The 15,598-nt window shown below is 38.3% G+C and overlaps 1 protein-coding gene across 4 annotated transcripts; it reads right to left on the bottom strand.

The window, feature by feature from the left end:
* Positions 1–4,413: 4,413 nt before the first annotated feature.
* LOC141788307 (kinesin-like protein KIF23) lies at positions 4,414–14,698 on the bottom strand. Of its 4 annotated transcripts, XM_074667209.1 has the most exons (23): positions 14,600–14,698; positions 13,984–14,050; positions 13,507–13,635; positions 13,200–13,305; positions 12,775–12,911; positions 12,566–12,678; positions 12,303–12,473; positions 11,483–11,595; positions 11,158–11,279; positions 10,854–10,956; positions 10,678–10,757; positions 10,437–10,556; positions 10,016–10,175; positions 9,741–9,902; positions 9,238–9,404; positions 8,961–9,134; positions 8,428–8,634; positions 7,870–8,184; positions 6,031–6,264; positions 5,742–5,830; positions 5,332–5,392; positions 5,212–5,246; positions 4,414–5,091 (listed from the first exon to the last, which is right to left on the bottom strand). In XM_074667209.1, exons 1-23 carry the CDS (start codon positions 14,611–14,613, stop codon positions 5,076–5,078), a joined length of 2,895 nt encoding a protein of 964 aa, XP_074523310.1. In that variant the 5' UTR covers positions 14,614–14,698; the 3' UTR covers positions 4,414–5,075. The 4 variants fall into 4 exon arrangements, with proteins under 4 accessions (XP_074523310.1, XP_074523311.1, XP_074523312.1 ...); XM_074667210.1 differs by lacking the exon at positions 6,031–6,264; XM_074667211.1 differs by lacking the exon at positions 7,870–8,184.
* Between the last annotated feature and the right edge of the window lie 900 nt (positions 14,699–15,598).

Genomic DNA, 15,598 nt, shown 5'->3' with positions numbered 1-15,598 from the left:
TGCAAGTCACACGCTTAAGAAACTGATGAAAAATTATTTGACAGTTTTCCATGATATTCTTGTTTGTTGACAGTACCTCTTCCATCACTGCACACCGATGACATGACACAGCAACATTCCATTGTAATAGTGTAAATTTTTGGGGGATGAATACTTTATAACCTGATAAATTTCAGGAGATTGCTGCTGACCGAAAGCATGCAGTGTTTTCTGTACTCACCATAACTGTGTCTCTGGTAGCTTCAATAGTTGGAGGTGGAGCAGGAGAAGGAGCAGGAGCAGGTGCATACGCCATACGCCTCAAAGTGGGCACTTGACCTGGAAATATAAACCAACAAGCTCTAAAATCACGACATAAACTCATCCTGCCAAACTTCAACATTCACTAACTGATTCATTACAAAGTGAAGGAACTTCATTATTCTTCCATACATCCTAATAGCTAGCTCATCACCTGGACTTTTAACAGGATGGAACAGCACTAGCCTAAAAGATAACAGCTTATGTAAGATAAAACCGTTACCCGCGTACTTAAGCTAACCTGAGCTTGCCGTTGAGGCTAACAGCACGTTTCATAACAAACCTTTTCTCCAGCGAGAATGTATGACTTGTTGCCTTGCCGTGGAGTTCGTTTTTGTCCGTCCCATAACTCATCTTTTGTTAAAAAGAAACGTTAAAATTAACACATTACGGACATTTGTACTTAACATTGTTTTGAAGCAGCGCACGTGCGGACTAAACCATTCAGACTAGTGGGGGTGGACGGACCGCTACATTGGACCAAATGGACCAGAACTCCCAAACTTAGCTTTTCATATCAAACATGCAACCCAAACTGCTGTACAATATGAAAAAAAGGCCTATAAAACACTTCAAATAAAAAATTAAATTAGTGCAACAATATCAATAAAATGGGTTAAAATAATCTAAGATGGAATCAAATAAAGTTAATAAGAATAAAACAAAATGATTAAAATAGAAGTAAAAATTAAAGCAAATCAAGAAAACAAAGATATAAGAATAAAAAGAAACAAAAGGAGTTTTAAAAAGAACCATTCATTACATTAGCATGAAAATAAATAAAGTGGAATGAAAATAAAATGAAATAATGTAAAATGAAAAAAGTAATAGTGATATCAAAGTGGACTTTGAATAAATTATGTAAAATTTAAAAGATCTTTAATATGCCCTTATAAACACGGAGAGAGCTTGCCCTTCTGATGTCCAGAAAAAAAAGAGTTCCAGAGGTTGTGGACATAACAACAGAAATCTCTTTCTAGGGGGGCATTAAAGTAGGAAGCTTCAAGGATCTCGGTGACTGAGTTGGAGCACAAAATTAGATCTGCAATATGCGGAGCAGCAAGGCTATGTAGAAAAAAAACCAACTGTAAAAATAACTTTAAAATCAATTCTAATAGACACAAAGAGCCAGTGTGGAGCCTTGAAGAAGATGATGATGTGAATGGTTTTCTTTTTAGAAGGGCTTTGGGGAAATTTAAAAGACCTTGGCTTCCTGTGAGATGGTAGAACATGAACAGAAGCAATAAAGCAAGTAAAAAAGGCAGATTCTGTTAAGTACATCAAATTTAATTCAGCTGTAAATGGCAGTTACATTTCTGCACTTTTGAGAATTTTAATGAAGTATGAAACCGTACAACAACAACAAAGTCAAAATAGTTCTTTATTATAATCAAATAAAAAATGTACAACTCTCTCATTATTTATTTATTTTTGGTTACGAATTAATGCCATAATCATCCAATTTACAGGAAACACTTCCATGGTGTTTTGTTTTACACTCCTGTGTGTACCTGGTTGGACAAACTCCACTAACCCAACCACCTACAATAAGAATGCCCAAATTCTTTAACCCGTATGGCCCAGTTAAAACACTAACCTAATTCAACACACTTAAATTAAGGGTTTAATGTCTCACTTTCACACTCAGCAAGATACCAAAGGTTAATGGTCTGAAACAATTTACCAAAACAAACACAAAGTCCCTTTTCGATAAGAGGAGCTGTTTAAGCAGCCATTAGCAAGTGTTTGAGTTAAAGGAGCCATTTACCAAAGCCGTGCTGTCATGTGGTGTTTGCTCCAACGCTGCTTAAAGGCTGGATAGTTAAACAGCCAAGGAAGGAAGGGTCAATATTTTCACAGGCGAGTTGGGAGACACAAGAGCAAAGATTGGCTGATGGCTGTTTCCTATATTTTCAGCTCTTCCAACGGGTGCTCAAACTACCACAGGACAGGATGGACATCTTGGGGAGCACACAGATCACTACAGGATGGAACAACCAATGACTGAAAATATTTCATGTGAGAGCAGTCGGCCTTATGATTACGTGAGGGATGTGTGGGCTCGTTAACTTAATACTATGAATCACAAATGATGAATTAATGGTAACTTATCTTGAAAGTTGAGCTAACATGAAGCACACGAATCATATCAAAGTTCAGAGTAATGCTTTTAGAAAGGATAACAATCATGCTTCATCTTTAGCCATGCAAAATATTTGCTCTAACGTCATTGCTCAACTGAAATACAAATAGGGTCAATCTTTTTTTTTTCCCCACACAGATTTGGTTATTTTAACTCAAGAACAAAAATGTATCCTCATAATGAGTAATAACAAGAGTCCAAACTCAAAATTCCTGAATGAATATCTTAAGAAATGTCACAATTAGAATTGGGCCCTGAGTAGAATCTTTTAAAGTATATCAGCAGGACACACAGGCATTTACAAATTAAAATCAGATATTTTAGGCCCACATTACATCATCACCTTTCATTAGACCATGTTTGAGTGGACAGGCAGTGCATTTGACGTCATGCTCAGTGGCCTCAGAACAGGAAAAATATAATAACAGCTCATTTTTGATCATCCTGTTCTAGTAACCTAATTGCCTTCCACAGTCAATTAGCCGAGTGCATATTGCCCATTAGCACGCATACTTTTCAGCTTCATTTGCTGTGAAGTGAAAATGTGGCAATTTCAGCCTCAGGGAGACATTAATGACAGCTCATCATCCAAGCAGAAAGCAGTTCAGCAAATCAGTGACCTCATCATCCTGGCTGTCCAGGCAGTCACTGTGAAATGATAGCAGTGAGGCAGAAGGGCATTCTGGGAAACACAAGCTGTCTAATGTCAGTGGCACTGACTGAGTGGGCAGGATTTCACCTCTATAAAGTGTGATGACTGTCACTCGTTTGACTCACTCACTTCGTTAACTTGGGCTGTAATACCTTGAAAAGGGGATTTTAAAGGTCCATTTACTGTTTCAAGTGATGGTAAATGTGAGATTGAGTTTAGCCTGAAGAACTAATTTGTCAATTTAGACCTTTAAAGCAAATGTTCCTTGATGACCTGCTTCAAAATTATGTCCTCTCATGGCATCTAGTTCCACCTGCTGTTCACACTGCAAACTACAATTTCACAATCTACTGACGAATGCAATTTGTTTATTTCAGTAAATCTGCAAAATCTTTAAACGAGATCCATCAATTGATCTGTGAATGGCATTTTAAGTGGGCTCATCAGACTTCTTACTGTAAATCCCTGTTTGTATCTCATTTCCTCTCTATGAAAGATAAATAACCTTGAATACAAAGAAAGCATGTTGGATTAAAAAAGGGCTTTTATAAACTACTACATACAAAAAGCTACAAAAGAATTACAGAAAAGAGAAGATATAAACACTTTAGGGAGATATTCCAAGTTCAGAATTTGGTCTTTGCTTCAGATGGGGACTCAAACTGCCTCCAGAGGCTGACATTTGACTAGTCATGATCCAAAATACGCCTCTAACTTCAACATCCCTCAAGTATTTTAAACACGTTGGTGGAATTTCACATGGTCAGAATGTAAGCAGAAAGATCCACTCCACAGGATTTAAGGAGAGGTGAGAGGAAGCGATATACAGACTTCTTAGTGTATACTTCTACCTGGTTGTGTTAGTTTGGTTTGATATTTCTCACCTGTTGACAGGCCAGAAATGTTGCACAAATATGAATGAAGTGTCAACTTGTCAGCAAGGCAAACTGTGTGTTTAGCCTTAAAGTGAGCCTTTGACTCTGCAGATGAGTGGCTCATTGTGGTTCTGATAAAAAGCTGAGGGAAATGTTTGTTTGACCTTCTCTTGGTGGAGTTCAGCCTTTCAGATGGGATTCATTTTGGCGAACTGCACCACAACATGAAGTGTAATTAGCTTTAACAAACTTAAACTAAATATCCAATTAAGGTTTTATAACATCTTCAAACTGTCTTGAAATTTAGATTTGAAATGAAAAAAAAAAAAAAACACCAGCAAAACAGGTGCAAAGTCAACTTACTATTATCATGCAGTAAAGGCTTTGAGATGAAGACTTTTGTCTTTACAAATAAAGAAAACACCATCACCACAGTTTCGATTCCAATAAATTTAATGCCATCAAAAGCAGTACTGTGCCACACATTTTAGTAATCATTTCCACAAACAAAAGGTAAAAAAGCATCTTGACTTATTTACCGTTTGAAGTTGATTTCAGCACCTACTTTAAGCTCGATATTAACAGCTGAAGCTGACACACTGTTGTTCTAAAACAACCGTGTTTTGTAATTTACTCTTTTTGTGATCGGACATATGCTAAGTGTAACATCCAACAGATGAATAATCCTTGAAAAAAGAAGACAAGCAGTGGAAAAAGTAAAAAGCAGTGACACTACAGAGTAATAAAAATATATAAATCTTCTATTGTTCTAGGGCTCAAATAATACATTCTTTGGGCAAGTATAAAAAGCAGTGAAAAATTGAAAATTAAAAACCTTCAATTTTTCAAGGAATATTCATACTGGTCTACATGTCCATGTCTTTATGCTTAATAATGCCAGCATTCAAAAAGAAAAGGCACACTAGTCCAGCATAGTTTAGTTTCAGCTCTGATTAAATAAGAATAGTAATAATCTGCAACAAAGTCAGATATGATAGAAAACTGTTTGGACTATTGAGAGGGTGCATAGTCTCGAATGGATGTCCCTTCAGCAATCCAACAGTAGGACAAAAAACAAAAATCTTCATATGTTCAACACAAGACCTCAAGGCTTTCTGCGCCTGAAAGAAACAAAAAAAGGAATTTTAAAAACCCGGACCATGGATCTAAGAACTAAGAACTAAGAGTAAATACTACACAGAACACACACATTACAAACACACATTGATAGATTTACTTACTTTTGATACCCTTGGCTTGAACTTGGTAGTGGAGCCTAATGAGAAAAAAAGTTTTGGGTTATAAGAAAAAAGCAACTGAAAGATTTTTGTCTTTACAGTTTTACTTCATTGACAGCTTACCCTGTTTTCTATGTCATCGATATTGGCTGGCCTCTCCGCAGACCCTGATCGCCTCTTTCGACTAAAAAAGAAAGAGCTATGTTAACCTTTCAGATCATTTCTTTCAGCATGGACTTCAATTCAATTCAACCTGGATGGATATATTTTATTCAGGGCACATTAAATCCATGGTACGTAAAACTTGTGTTTGCAAACATATCATCACACTACTCTGTTTTAATGCATAAGCAGCGATAGTCTAAATGTTGAAAATGTGCAGTATGCCACTTACATATTTATAACAACTAATGTAACGAGTATGTTGAGACTTTTTTTCCTCAGATCATGGACTTATTCTTTAGAAACATTAGTGTAATGTCAGTATCTTAAAAAAGAGAAACTCCACCGCTAGTGGACCTTCAATACTTTACCTTGGTGCTGTTGGACATTCTTGTGTAAGTGTCTCGATGTCTGTGAACTGCACAGCCTGTCCTCCACCTCTGGTCTTAAAAACATTGCCCTGAGCGAATAAATAAAAAAACTTAAGTCTAAAGGTGATAAACAAAAGAAATGCAACCTGAAACCATGAGTGAAAACAGAGCAAATGTCCCATTAATATCTTTAACAGGATCCCAAATGTGAAATTAATATGTCAAAAAGTCTGAGTCATGCAAGATATAACAGGCTGAAGTCTCAATTAAGCAAGTGATGGGATTTTACCTTGATCAATTTGGTCTCGATCTCCCCGTCAGAGGCGAGCTCTTGGTGTCTAAGCACATACTTGTGGCATTTAGAGAGAGCTCTCTCACTGGGGGTCGACACTGTGATTGCATTGGGTATGATTGGCTGCATGACAGTGTCTAGGTCCAAATTAGAGGCCGGTTTGTGGTCTACCCATTTCTCCCCACCTGCAGACTGTGAGCGCCTGTGCGTTGGACGAACAGGAGGGGCTGTCTGGTGATCCCAGTGTGAGAAAGACAAGCCAGTAATTATTTATGTGGGACACCAACGATGATCATTTAAAGGTAGTTAGGGTTAGTGACGGTACAGAAAATAAATGTACTTCTGGAAGTCCGTGAGAGGCAGGGATTGATGAATTAAATGTCAACAATAAAATACTGAATAAAAAATGGTTTGGAAAACTTTTAGCTCTATAAAGCTTCCAGGGATGTCGAAAACAGCCAATGTTGTGGCCTTCCAGCAGTACATATTCTCATTTAGGGACTACAGCTAGATAAGTGAATAAGGCAAGCATGCAAATCAGTGCCAAAGGGATAAGGAGAAGGTGCTGCAGTAACACTGGATGCAAAGTGAAAAAACTTGGTTTATCAATCCAGGTTAAAGTTGTATTCTCAAGCACAGGTGACTGACAAGAGGTTTTAAACATCTCATTGATTTGACGCAAAAGCTAATGCACTCAGTCCCAAAACAAGACAATCATGAGAATATTCTGTTTTGGTAACAACATAATGAGAAGGTCAAATAAGAAAATCCACGATTACTTTTTGGTCCTTTCTTCAAGTTTTGTAAAGCTCAGTGCAGATGTTGTTTTCCACATGGTATTCATTAAAGTCAGAAATGTAATCAGGTTGAATTACTGCTTTGTCTTGCTTGATTTAATTTTGATTATTTGAGTTGCTGGGAGGAAATCAGAAATTTTGGCAGCAATTCACATGTCTGGATCCGATTGAGGTAAAATTTCAATTTTGTATTACAAAAAAAAAAATCACAGGCTGAAAGAGGATCTTGGGGAGGATAGGCAGTTTCACAAGTGCACATTTTGAGAAAGGCTGAGTGTATCTGTGTAAAAAAACAGGTTTCAATCTTTTAGTTTGGTCCCTATGTGTGAACTCTAACTCCAACACAGTGTCACAGTTGCTGTTTATATTAACATATTAAAAAAGTATACAAAGTGACACCTAGAGCTAATGGAGCTGGTATAAAAAAACGAAATGGTTAGACTATCTTTGAAATGGCAATTGTTAAAAGTGGCACACTTTAAAAGTCCAAAATTCAGAAATCACATTGCCCTAACGGCGCAGGGTTTTTTGTCAAGACTGCAGTAGTGTTCTTGGTTTCGTAAGCTGTATGTTTTCTTTTCCATGCTGGTTAACTTCTGTTAGAAAAACCTAATTCATGTGACATTCTGCATCAGTATTTTATGATGTGCAGAAATGCAACTTTTGCATTTTTATGGGTATCACTAGGATGTTTATCCTGATGTTGACTGTAAGTGTTTGAGAAAATGGAAAAATGTAAGGACAAAGCTAACTCAAGAGAGCTGGAAGCTAAACCACAAACATGGTAGAACTACTCATGACGCTAAAGATGGAAGTCAAGAGGACACAAGCATGACAGAGACTGGACTACCTTACAATCCACAGATCGGGAGAAACACCAGCCTAAGCTGATGTGGCGCCTCTACTTGATGCATTTCTATGCAAGCAGATTCTACTAGAAATATGACGGGTGCAGATCTACAGGATGGCAAGGCTCAAGCTATGAACACGCACAACAAAACAAAAGCTTCAGGACATCTAGGTTCTAATACACACTAACCCTTGTGCCTGCTTCTAGGTCTAGACCATAGACAAGAGTCGTAGCAGGGGCCTCAGAGTCAGCACCCCAACGCTGGCCTCTCCTGCGACCCACGCTGCTGGTGCCCTGGCAGGGGGCAGGAGTCCGGCTCCTGAATTGGGGAGTTCCAGCATGTCTAGCCCTGCTGCTTGAGTCTACAGGTAACCTCTGCTCCCATTCAGATATGCAGGAGGCTACTGAGGGGTAGGATGAAGAGGAACTGCTGGAGGTGGGGTAGGAATCCTGTGCTGCCCTAATGTTGGCTCGGTTTTGGTTGGTTTGAGTTTGGCTGAGCTCCTGAAAAGTGATGAGGAGGGTGGGGCCAAGCATTGTGGATGTTAGGGGCTCGAGAACAACACAAAAGCGTGATACAGAGAAGAAACTGTGTGTACAGCAACAGAAATCTTAGAAATCATGTCAAGATTATCACATCAATAATTGATTACATGCAAATTTTATAGGTTAGATCAGGTTTTCCAGAGATGAATATAAATCACACAGAAAATAAAAAAACCCTTTACATTAAAGTAAATGACTCACAGGAAGTGGCGATGGGGAGGCAGACCTCTTCTGGGCAACATTACGATCTCTCTCCCTCGAGGGCCTTGTTGGATGTTCTGGGCGTTCAACAGAAAAGCCACCACTGCTGCTGCTCTCTGTCACGATGGCTTTGAGCTGCTTCAGCTTTTCATCCTTAACCCACAACTTGTTCTGCATCTCCAGCTGCTTGGCGTTCACTCGCCTCTCCTATTGATCAAACGGCAGTATGTTTTATCAACTTTCAGAAGATTCTCAGAGGTGACGTGTTTACATTTCTGACCACAGGAAAAACTGAAACTTAGATGTCCACAACTTTTCTATACATACAAGCCAGTCTGCGTATAACTTACAGTTTCTAATCAATTGAAAGCTTAAATGTCAATGAGCTTCTTCAAAGATCCTGATATTTTAATTACCTTATTTAACAGAGCTCAACTAATATGATCTTGGTTGGTTTGTATTTATTAGCAAGCCCTCAGTATAAAAAGCAAACATTTCTCTAGAGGAGAGTTCCTGTCATTGGCTCCACTTACACACTCCTTCTCCCACTTGAGTTTGGTGTCTGTCATCACACCCTGCATGCGCTGCTCCATGCGCCTCCTGTCTGACAGCTCTCTCTGCAGCCTCTGCTCCCGGGTCTCCAGCTCCTGCTGAAGGGAGCGTTTATCCTGCTCATACATATCTGTCGTCTTCTGCAAGATATCAACCTGAAGAGGAGCCCCAGGAGTTCACGGGAGGAAAAAAGTATATTTATTTAAATCAACATGCATGTTAAAATTTTTGATTGTACAAATGCAAAGGCAACTATACCTTATATTCCAATGTTTTGGATTTTTTTTCCAGTCTCTCCAACTCAGCTCTCTGGTTTATGATGACCTTGTCCTTCTCACCCAGTTTGCTTTGTTGATCAAAAAGGAAGGTTTCCTTTGCATTGAGCTGGCTGTCAAACTGCTGAATCATGGACTTCACTCTAGCAGCTGCAAGAAAGTACACATTAATTCAAAGAGGTTTTACTCAGTGACCCAGTGAAAATCCTATCACACCTCAGAACAAGATGTCATCTACTCCTCAAAATTACAGTCTGGTTGTATCACTGGTGGATACATTTAACCTCTGTTTAACCTGCTAGAAAAAAAAACCCACTGAGATCTCTTTCACAAGGGTGACCTGGGCAGAAGGATAACATCAGTTCAGATAGCTGATGTTTACATAAAATACATCCCCCAAAGTTTATTGATGCTCCCTAAAACTTAGTAATGAGGTACTCCTTTTATCCCCAACAATCAAATATTCTATAGAAAAAATGTACAAACCAGTTTTGCTGAACTGCTCGGCCAGCATCTGACGGATTTGTTGCCTCCTTTCCAGAGCCTCAATGAGGCGGGGCAATGTCTGATCATCAGCTGGGTCGACCAGCTCACAGGGAGGCAGGGGTGGAAGGCTTTCTATCAGCTGATTCAGCAGACCTGGATCATCTAATGAGGGAATAAATAAGAATTTCGCCAAATTAGTGACATATAACAGAAACAGAATAGATATGAAAACGTCAGAGCCATGTTGGGTGACTGAGGAATTAAGGGTTATGTACCAGGATTAATGGGACCTCCTCGCTCTTCTAGACGACGTGTCAGCTCATCCTTAAGGGCTTGGTTTCTGTGCCTGCGACCTGCAGTAAGGCCACAGATGGGCCGGTCAACAGGCCGTGCAACCTCAACCTCCTGGGTCATCTCAGCAAAGCGCATCACCAGCTGCAACACAAATTGTTAAATAGTTAAAATTCCTTCAAGCGCCTCTAATTACTTAAAATTTAAGTGTATAATATTGGATGATATCAGAATAATTTAGAGAAAAGCTTTCTGATTCGCATTTATCCTGATAAAATATTATCAGTTCTATGGCAACAAGCAGTTGGGTTACATCCTAAAGATTTACATAATGCAGGGTAAAGTTATTTTAGGAGAGCAGTTCTACCAAAAAAGACAACCGTTATACAAATCAAAACATCTTACCATAGTTTCATCATAATCATCAGCCTTTGGATTGACACACACGATCATCCTAACTTTTCCTTCTCCATCAAAGTAGTTTTTAAAGAGATGTGTAACTTTAGAGTCTCTGTATGGCACCATCTGAAAGAAATTAAAGGTTATGTGAAGGTGCCAATGGAAAGATCACCCCCACAATATTTTACAATATAAATCGAGCAACAGTTTATAAAAAGAAAAAGGTTATGAAAAGAAAAAAAATTACCTTATTGGTTCCACACATCTGGTTTTCACGCAGCACTTCCATACATGTGCGCAGTGTCATCAAGGATTGGTTGATATTACCTTTGAATGAGAAGAATATCGGACATTTGTCAACAAAAATATACAAATGTTGCAGAATGATTGAAAAGGGCCCCTCACAGGAATGATTTAACTGACCTGCTTCACGAAGACGGTTTCCCTCTGCCCGGGTTCTGCTGGTGCGCTCACTTCCTGCCAGGTCAACCAGGCACAGCTGGCTTACATTCACCTGGTTTTTGTCCTGCAGTTAAAAACCATGATGTTAACAGCTTGCCGCACAGTTTATGTTTGTATATTTGCTTTTTTTAATCACAGCAGGACTGGAGGTTTGTCAGGAATTGAGGGACAAAATAAATACATTCAAATTTTTACAATTATTTTCATGGAAAAAGTTTTATCATTTGATGTTTTTTTTTTCTAAATCTACAAAGCAGACTGTCACCTGCAGCATGTATTCTCCATCAGCATCAAGTGGAGCCTGGGCCAGTTTTATTGTGAACACACTGTGGGAGCGACTGGACTCACGGTTTAGTTGGGTGTTGGCTATCCTCCTTTTCTTTTGTCCTGAAAGACAATGATTACATTAGAATTCCAACAATAGCTTTAAAAGTCCCCAGATTTATTTCTTTCGTCCAATTTTCTTTGCAATTATGATTCTTAATTTTCAACCAGAAAATCGCTGTATGAAGCAAAAAAAAACATTGATGGCAAATCACGATGGTTATTCTCAAAGTTTATAAAGAGATGTGGTTATTATTCCCACCAACCTTTCCAAAAAACTTCAAAAGCCTCCTCTGTGGATTTCACTTCCACCTCTGTGCAGCCAGCCACATACATGTTGTGATTGTGATCCTCACGAAGAATTTTGGACTGAGGTGGTCTGAAACAAGATGATGAGAATAATCAAAACACAAACCATACCATACAATATTTGTCTTTTGTAAGAAAAGCAGCAAACACATAAACAATGTTAGTGTCAATGTTAAAACTGACAAGACCCTCTAGTGGGACACAACGACACATTTAGGGGTAGAAACACATGCATACTGGGTTTAGACATAAGCCATCCAGAGGCATTATGGGTCTCGACACTAACGGTAATGGAAGACAGCCAATCACTCAAGACAACAGCCACGTAAATGTCACAAAGCTAGAAAGCTACACTGATGCTTTGTACAGAGCTTTGGATTAATGGGGTGGAAATGCACTGATTACTTTCAAAGCATAATAGTTACAGCCAAGTTACCACTACAGATAAACAAAGTAATATACAATGATGTACTTTTACTGGCCACATACATGAACTCATTGTTGCGCACAGGTGTGCCTCCAGCGAGCCACCTAATAAAAATAAGACTTTAAACAGCGCATCTTGTCGACATGAAACTAAAAAGCACAACTAGAAGGAAAACATTTTTGTACACATAAAAGCACTACTGTGTGGATTCAGCTGCTCAGCTTTTCAGTTCCATTAAGCACTACAAATAACCCGATGACAAATGACAAAGCTTTGTACCAAGAACTTTTGGACACAATAAATTCCTTCAAAATGAAAAAAAAACTATGGTTTGATCTCCTGTCACTTACTTAGGTCTGATGGGATCAAATGGAGCATCTTCAAGGAGATCATAGATGTAGTTGTTGTAGACCTCAATGTAGGACACAAATACGCTGTAACCGCAGTCTTCATCCACATTCTCAAATTTACATGCCTCCTTTGAGCTGATCATATCTGCAAACTCTGGATCAGCCTTTTGTCTAAAAAATAAAGCAGAAAAAAAACAGTTGATAGAAGTCTGAATTCACTGTCTAGTTAGTTTCTCAAGAGAAATAACATTGCTCAAAAATACCGAGAAGATGGGGTTTTGGGCACAGACGGCTGACTGTCCCTCTTCTGTCTCTCCAGTAAAGCATCAACTTGACTCTGGATCTCCATCCCGTTTTTATCATCTGGTTTGAACACCTGATAAAGATAAAAAAAAAACATTTTCATCAAATGCCTCACCCCTCTGCAATGACAGAGCTTCTAATAATAAAACAGATAGAATCAAAGTCTTACATATCTTTTGGCCTGGTAGGGGCCAATGCTGTTGAAGAGAATGTCTAGAGATCGAGGGAGGAGTCCACCCTCTCCAGGTGAGCCAGTCATGGTGTATGTCTTCCCACTTCCAGTAACACCATATGTAAACAGCAGACCTAATAAAAGGTTGGGGTTGTCACATAGACATGAATGACAAAGAGTAATGCAATGCCAGCTGCTACAAAGCTTGTGCAAAGATAAATGTTAGTTTAACCAGCAGTCCTAAACCTAGCAATTAGATACTTCAAAAGTTAAACGTTAATGCTTAGTAAAATGTCCTATTTATCAATATTCAACCCCCTTTAAGAGAAACCTTTGTTAAGAATTGAATATTTTTATTTTGTGTTTCACCTTGATGCACAGCAAGCAGTTTCATGTCTTCAACCAAACTGAAACAGACTTACCATTCTTACAATGAATGAGGTCCTCTACAAGTGGCTTGGCAACATCCTCAAACAGCTCAAGTTGACCTGTACTTATACCAAATACTTTCTTAAACGAGTACTGCGTCTGAAGAATAAACCAAAGAAATATATGTAAATGACACTCAACCCAAATGGCTGAAAAAGATAGTCACTGAAAAATTCTACATTTATGGACTGTGACAGAAGCTGTTATGTGAAAGTGTATGTGACAAATAAAGACAAAGATATTGATGTATTCAGCAGTGTATACCCAATCGTTCAGCCGAAAAAACTCCAGCATGCCTACCTCTTTGTACTCGCCATTGCGGTTGGCTTTGAGGCCATCAGGAGCATGTAGCTGAATGGTTGAGCTGCTGATCATTTCCACACAACATTCTTCATCTTCTGCCCCGAGTGGACGTATACGACAGTACACCTGCAGAGAAGAATTTTTAGACAAAATAATTATCGGTCTCATGAATTACTTCAATCAGTATCAGCCCTGGAAAAACAATATTGTCAGCTGCTACTCACTACCACAATTTGGGTTCACCAAAGAAAAAGTAGTACCACAAAAACGTCAAAAGCATAAAATAACAGCTGCTTCTTTAAAAGTGGCAGATCAACATCTCCTTTTTACTGTGTTTTTGTTAATGTTGTGTGTTATCTCACTAAATTGGGTATATGTAAATTTACTTTTGGGATAAATTTTCCATTTCCACTCAGATTTTAAAATAAAAAAGGTAGTTATTGCTGTAAAGTGATACTATTAAGGTAAACTTACTCCAACAGGGTCTTTCTCCACACTGGATGGCTTTTTGGGGCCCAGCCTCCGAGGAGTCTTTCCTTTGCTAGAAGTGACAAGGCAACAGAATCAATATGAAAAAAACCTTTTACGAGTGTGTAAAAAAAAAAAAAAAAAAAAATCACATTTGCAATGAAAAAAAACACAATGTATAGGACCAATGCATAGCCCAATTTTTTAATCACCCCTCACTGACTTGACCTCAGCCTTCCATTGGATTTACGATAAGTACAGCAGCTAGCTCAGGTGTCACTTCCTAACGTCAGATCACAGCTGATGGTCAGAGCCCTTGCTTAAAGTCTCATTTCCACGAAAAAAAAACAACACTGCGGTTTACTCATTTTGCAACATTATATTCACGCTGTTTTAAGTTAATGTATTTTTGAACCGATACTTGTCGGAAGCAAACAGTCAACCGAACTAGCAAGCTAAGCAACACAACAGTCCCCTCTGAAACTACTGGCCCACTCGTTTTCAACCGTTAGAGTCCAACGAGACACAGGAAACGTTAGTCGTCTACTCATTATTGTGTATTGTAAAGGTTAACCGCTTTAACCCGCATTTTGTGTCCTGAAAAAAAAAAAAAATTACTCACCCCGGTCTCTGCATTGTTTGTTTTAAGAAATAGCCGCATTGAAGTGCGCCTCTCGTCTGGATTTGAAATGTCCCTCTCCCGTTACGCTTTTCCGGTTGCTGGATATTTCAACCAATTATAGCCAAGAGCCACATGCAGTAGCGGAAGTCCCGCCCCCAGCGTTTAGTCTTTTGTTGCATTCTAGTGCATTTAAATCGTCGAAGGAATGAGAATCCAACCCGGCAAATTCTCCGACTGGACATTAGATAGCATTCTCATTACGCAGAGAAGCTTTGGTAACCGGCTTTCTTTTAATTAGTGTAACATATGGTAAGCCGGAATAAATTTCGGGTCAGTTTTAAAAATAAAATGAGGTTTCTTTTGTAAAAAAAAAAAAAAAAAAAAAAAAAAAAAAACATAATTAACAGCACTAACCTACTGTTGTGGTACCTGTGATGTCTCGATTTCACTGACCTACTGTTGTGGATTTAAAAAACTGCTAATAAAAAAAAAATTTATCTGCAGTGTCTCTGGTGGTTTACCACTAGATTTGAGCTTAGGGTTTTACTGAACTCGAGATAATAGCTTCACAATTTTTAAAGTGGAACTATCCGAGGAGCACCTCAATGCAGCAACTGAAAATAATTTGGATGGATTTCGTCCTTTAATATGATTAATAATAGATAATATTCATAAATGTAGAACTGTTACCATTTTAACAGACAAATGCAGGAAAAATAAATAAATATGTTTACTAATAAATTGGACACAAAAAAATTAACTCTTGAACTGCTCAAGAACGTGTAAATTGATAAAACTACAATAAACTTCTAACAGGGCAAGTACATACAAATACATATAAATGTGTTTGTTATATTTTAATCATTAAAAAAAAATGTTTTCCTCTCAAAAACAGGACTTAGACCATTCATACACACAACAGGTTTAGTTGATGGTTTAGTTGAAAAAAGAAATTTTAATAAATAATATACATAAATATGTTCAGTTTTACATCAAAGA

Source organism: Halichoeres trimaculatus, unplaced genomic scaffold, assembly GCF_033239565.1.
Source record: "Halichoeres trimaculatus isolate MK-OKI-2021-1 unplaced genomic scaffold, fHalTri1.1 fHalTri1_scaffold_3, whole genome shotgun sequence".
Taxonomy (NCBI): Eukaryota; Metazoa; Chordata; class Actinopteri; order Labriformes; family Labridae; genus Halichoeres; species Halichoeres trimaculatus.
Note: the sequence above shows the minus strand (reverse complement) of the source record. Positions and strands in the feature narration are given on the sequence as shown.

Coding starts and splice junctions, on each gene's coding strand:
- LOC141788307 (XM_074667209.1), bottom strand. Junction 6,265..7,869: donor ACCTAGAAGCAGGCACAAGG/GTTAGTGTGTAT, acceptor TGGGATCACCAG/ACAGCCCCTCCTGTTCGTCC. Junction 5,831..6,030: donor TCGAGACCAAATTGATCAAG/GTAAAATCCCAT, acceptor TTATTCGCTCAG/GGCAATGTTTTTAAGACCAG.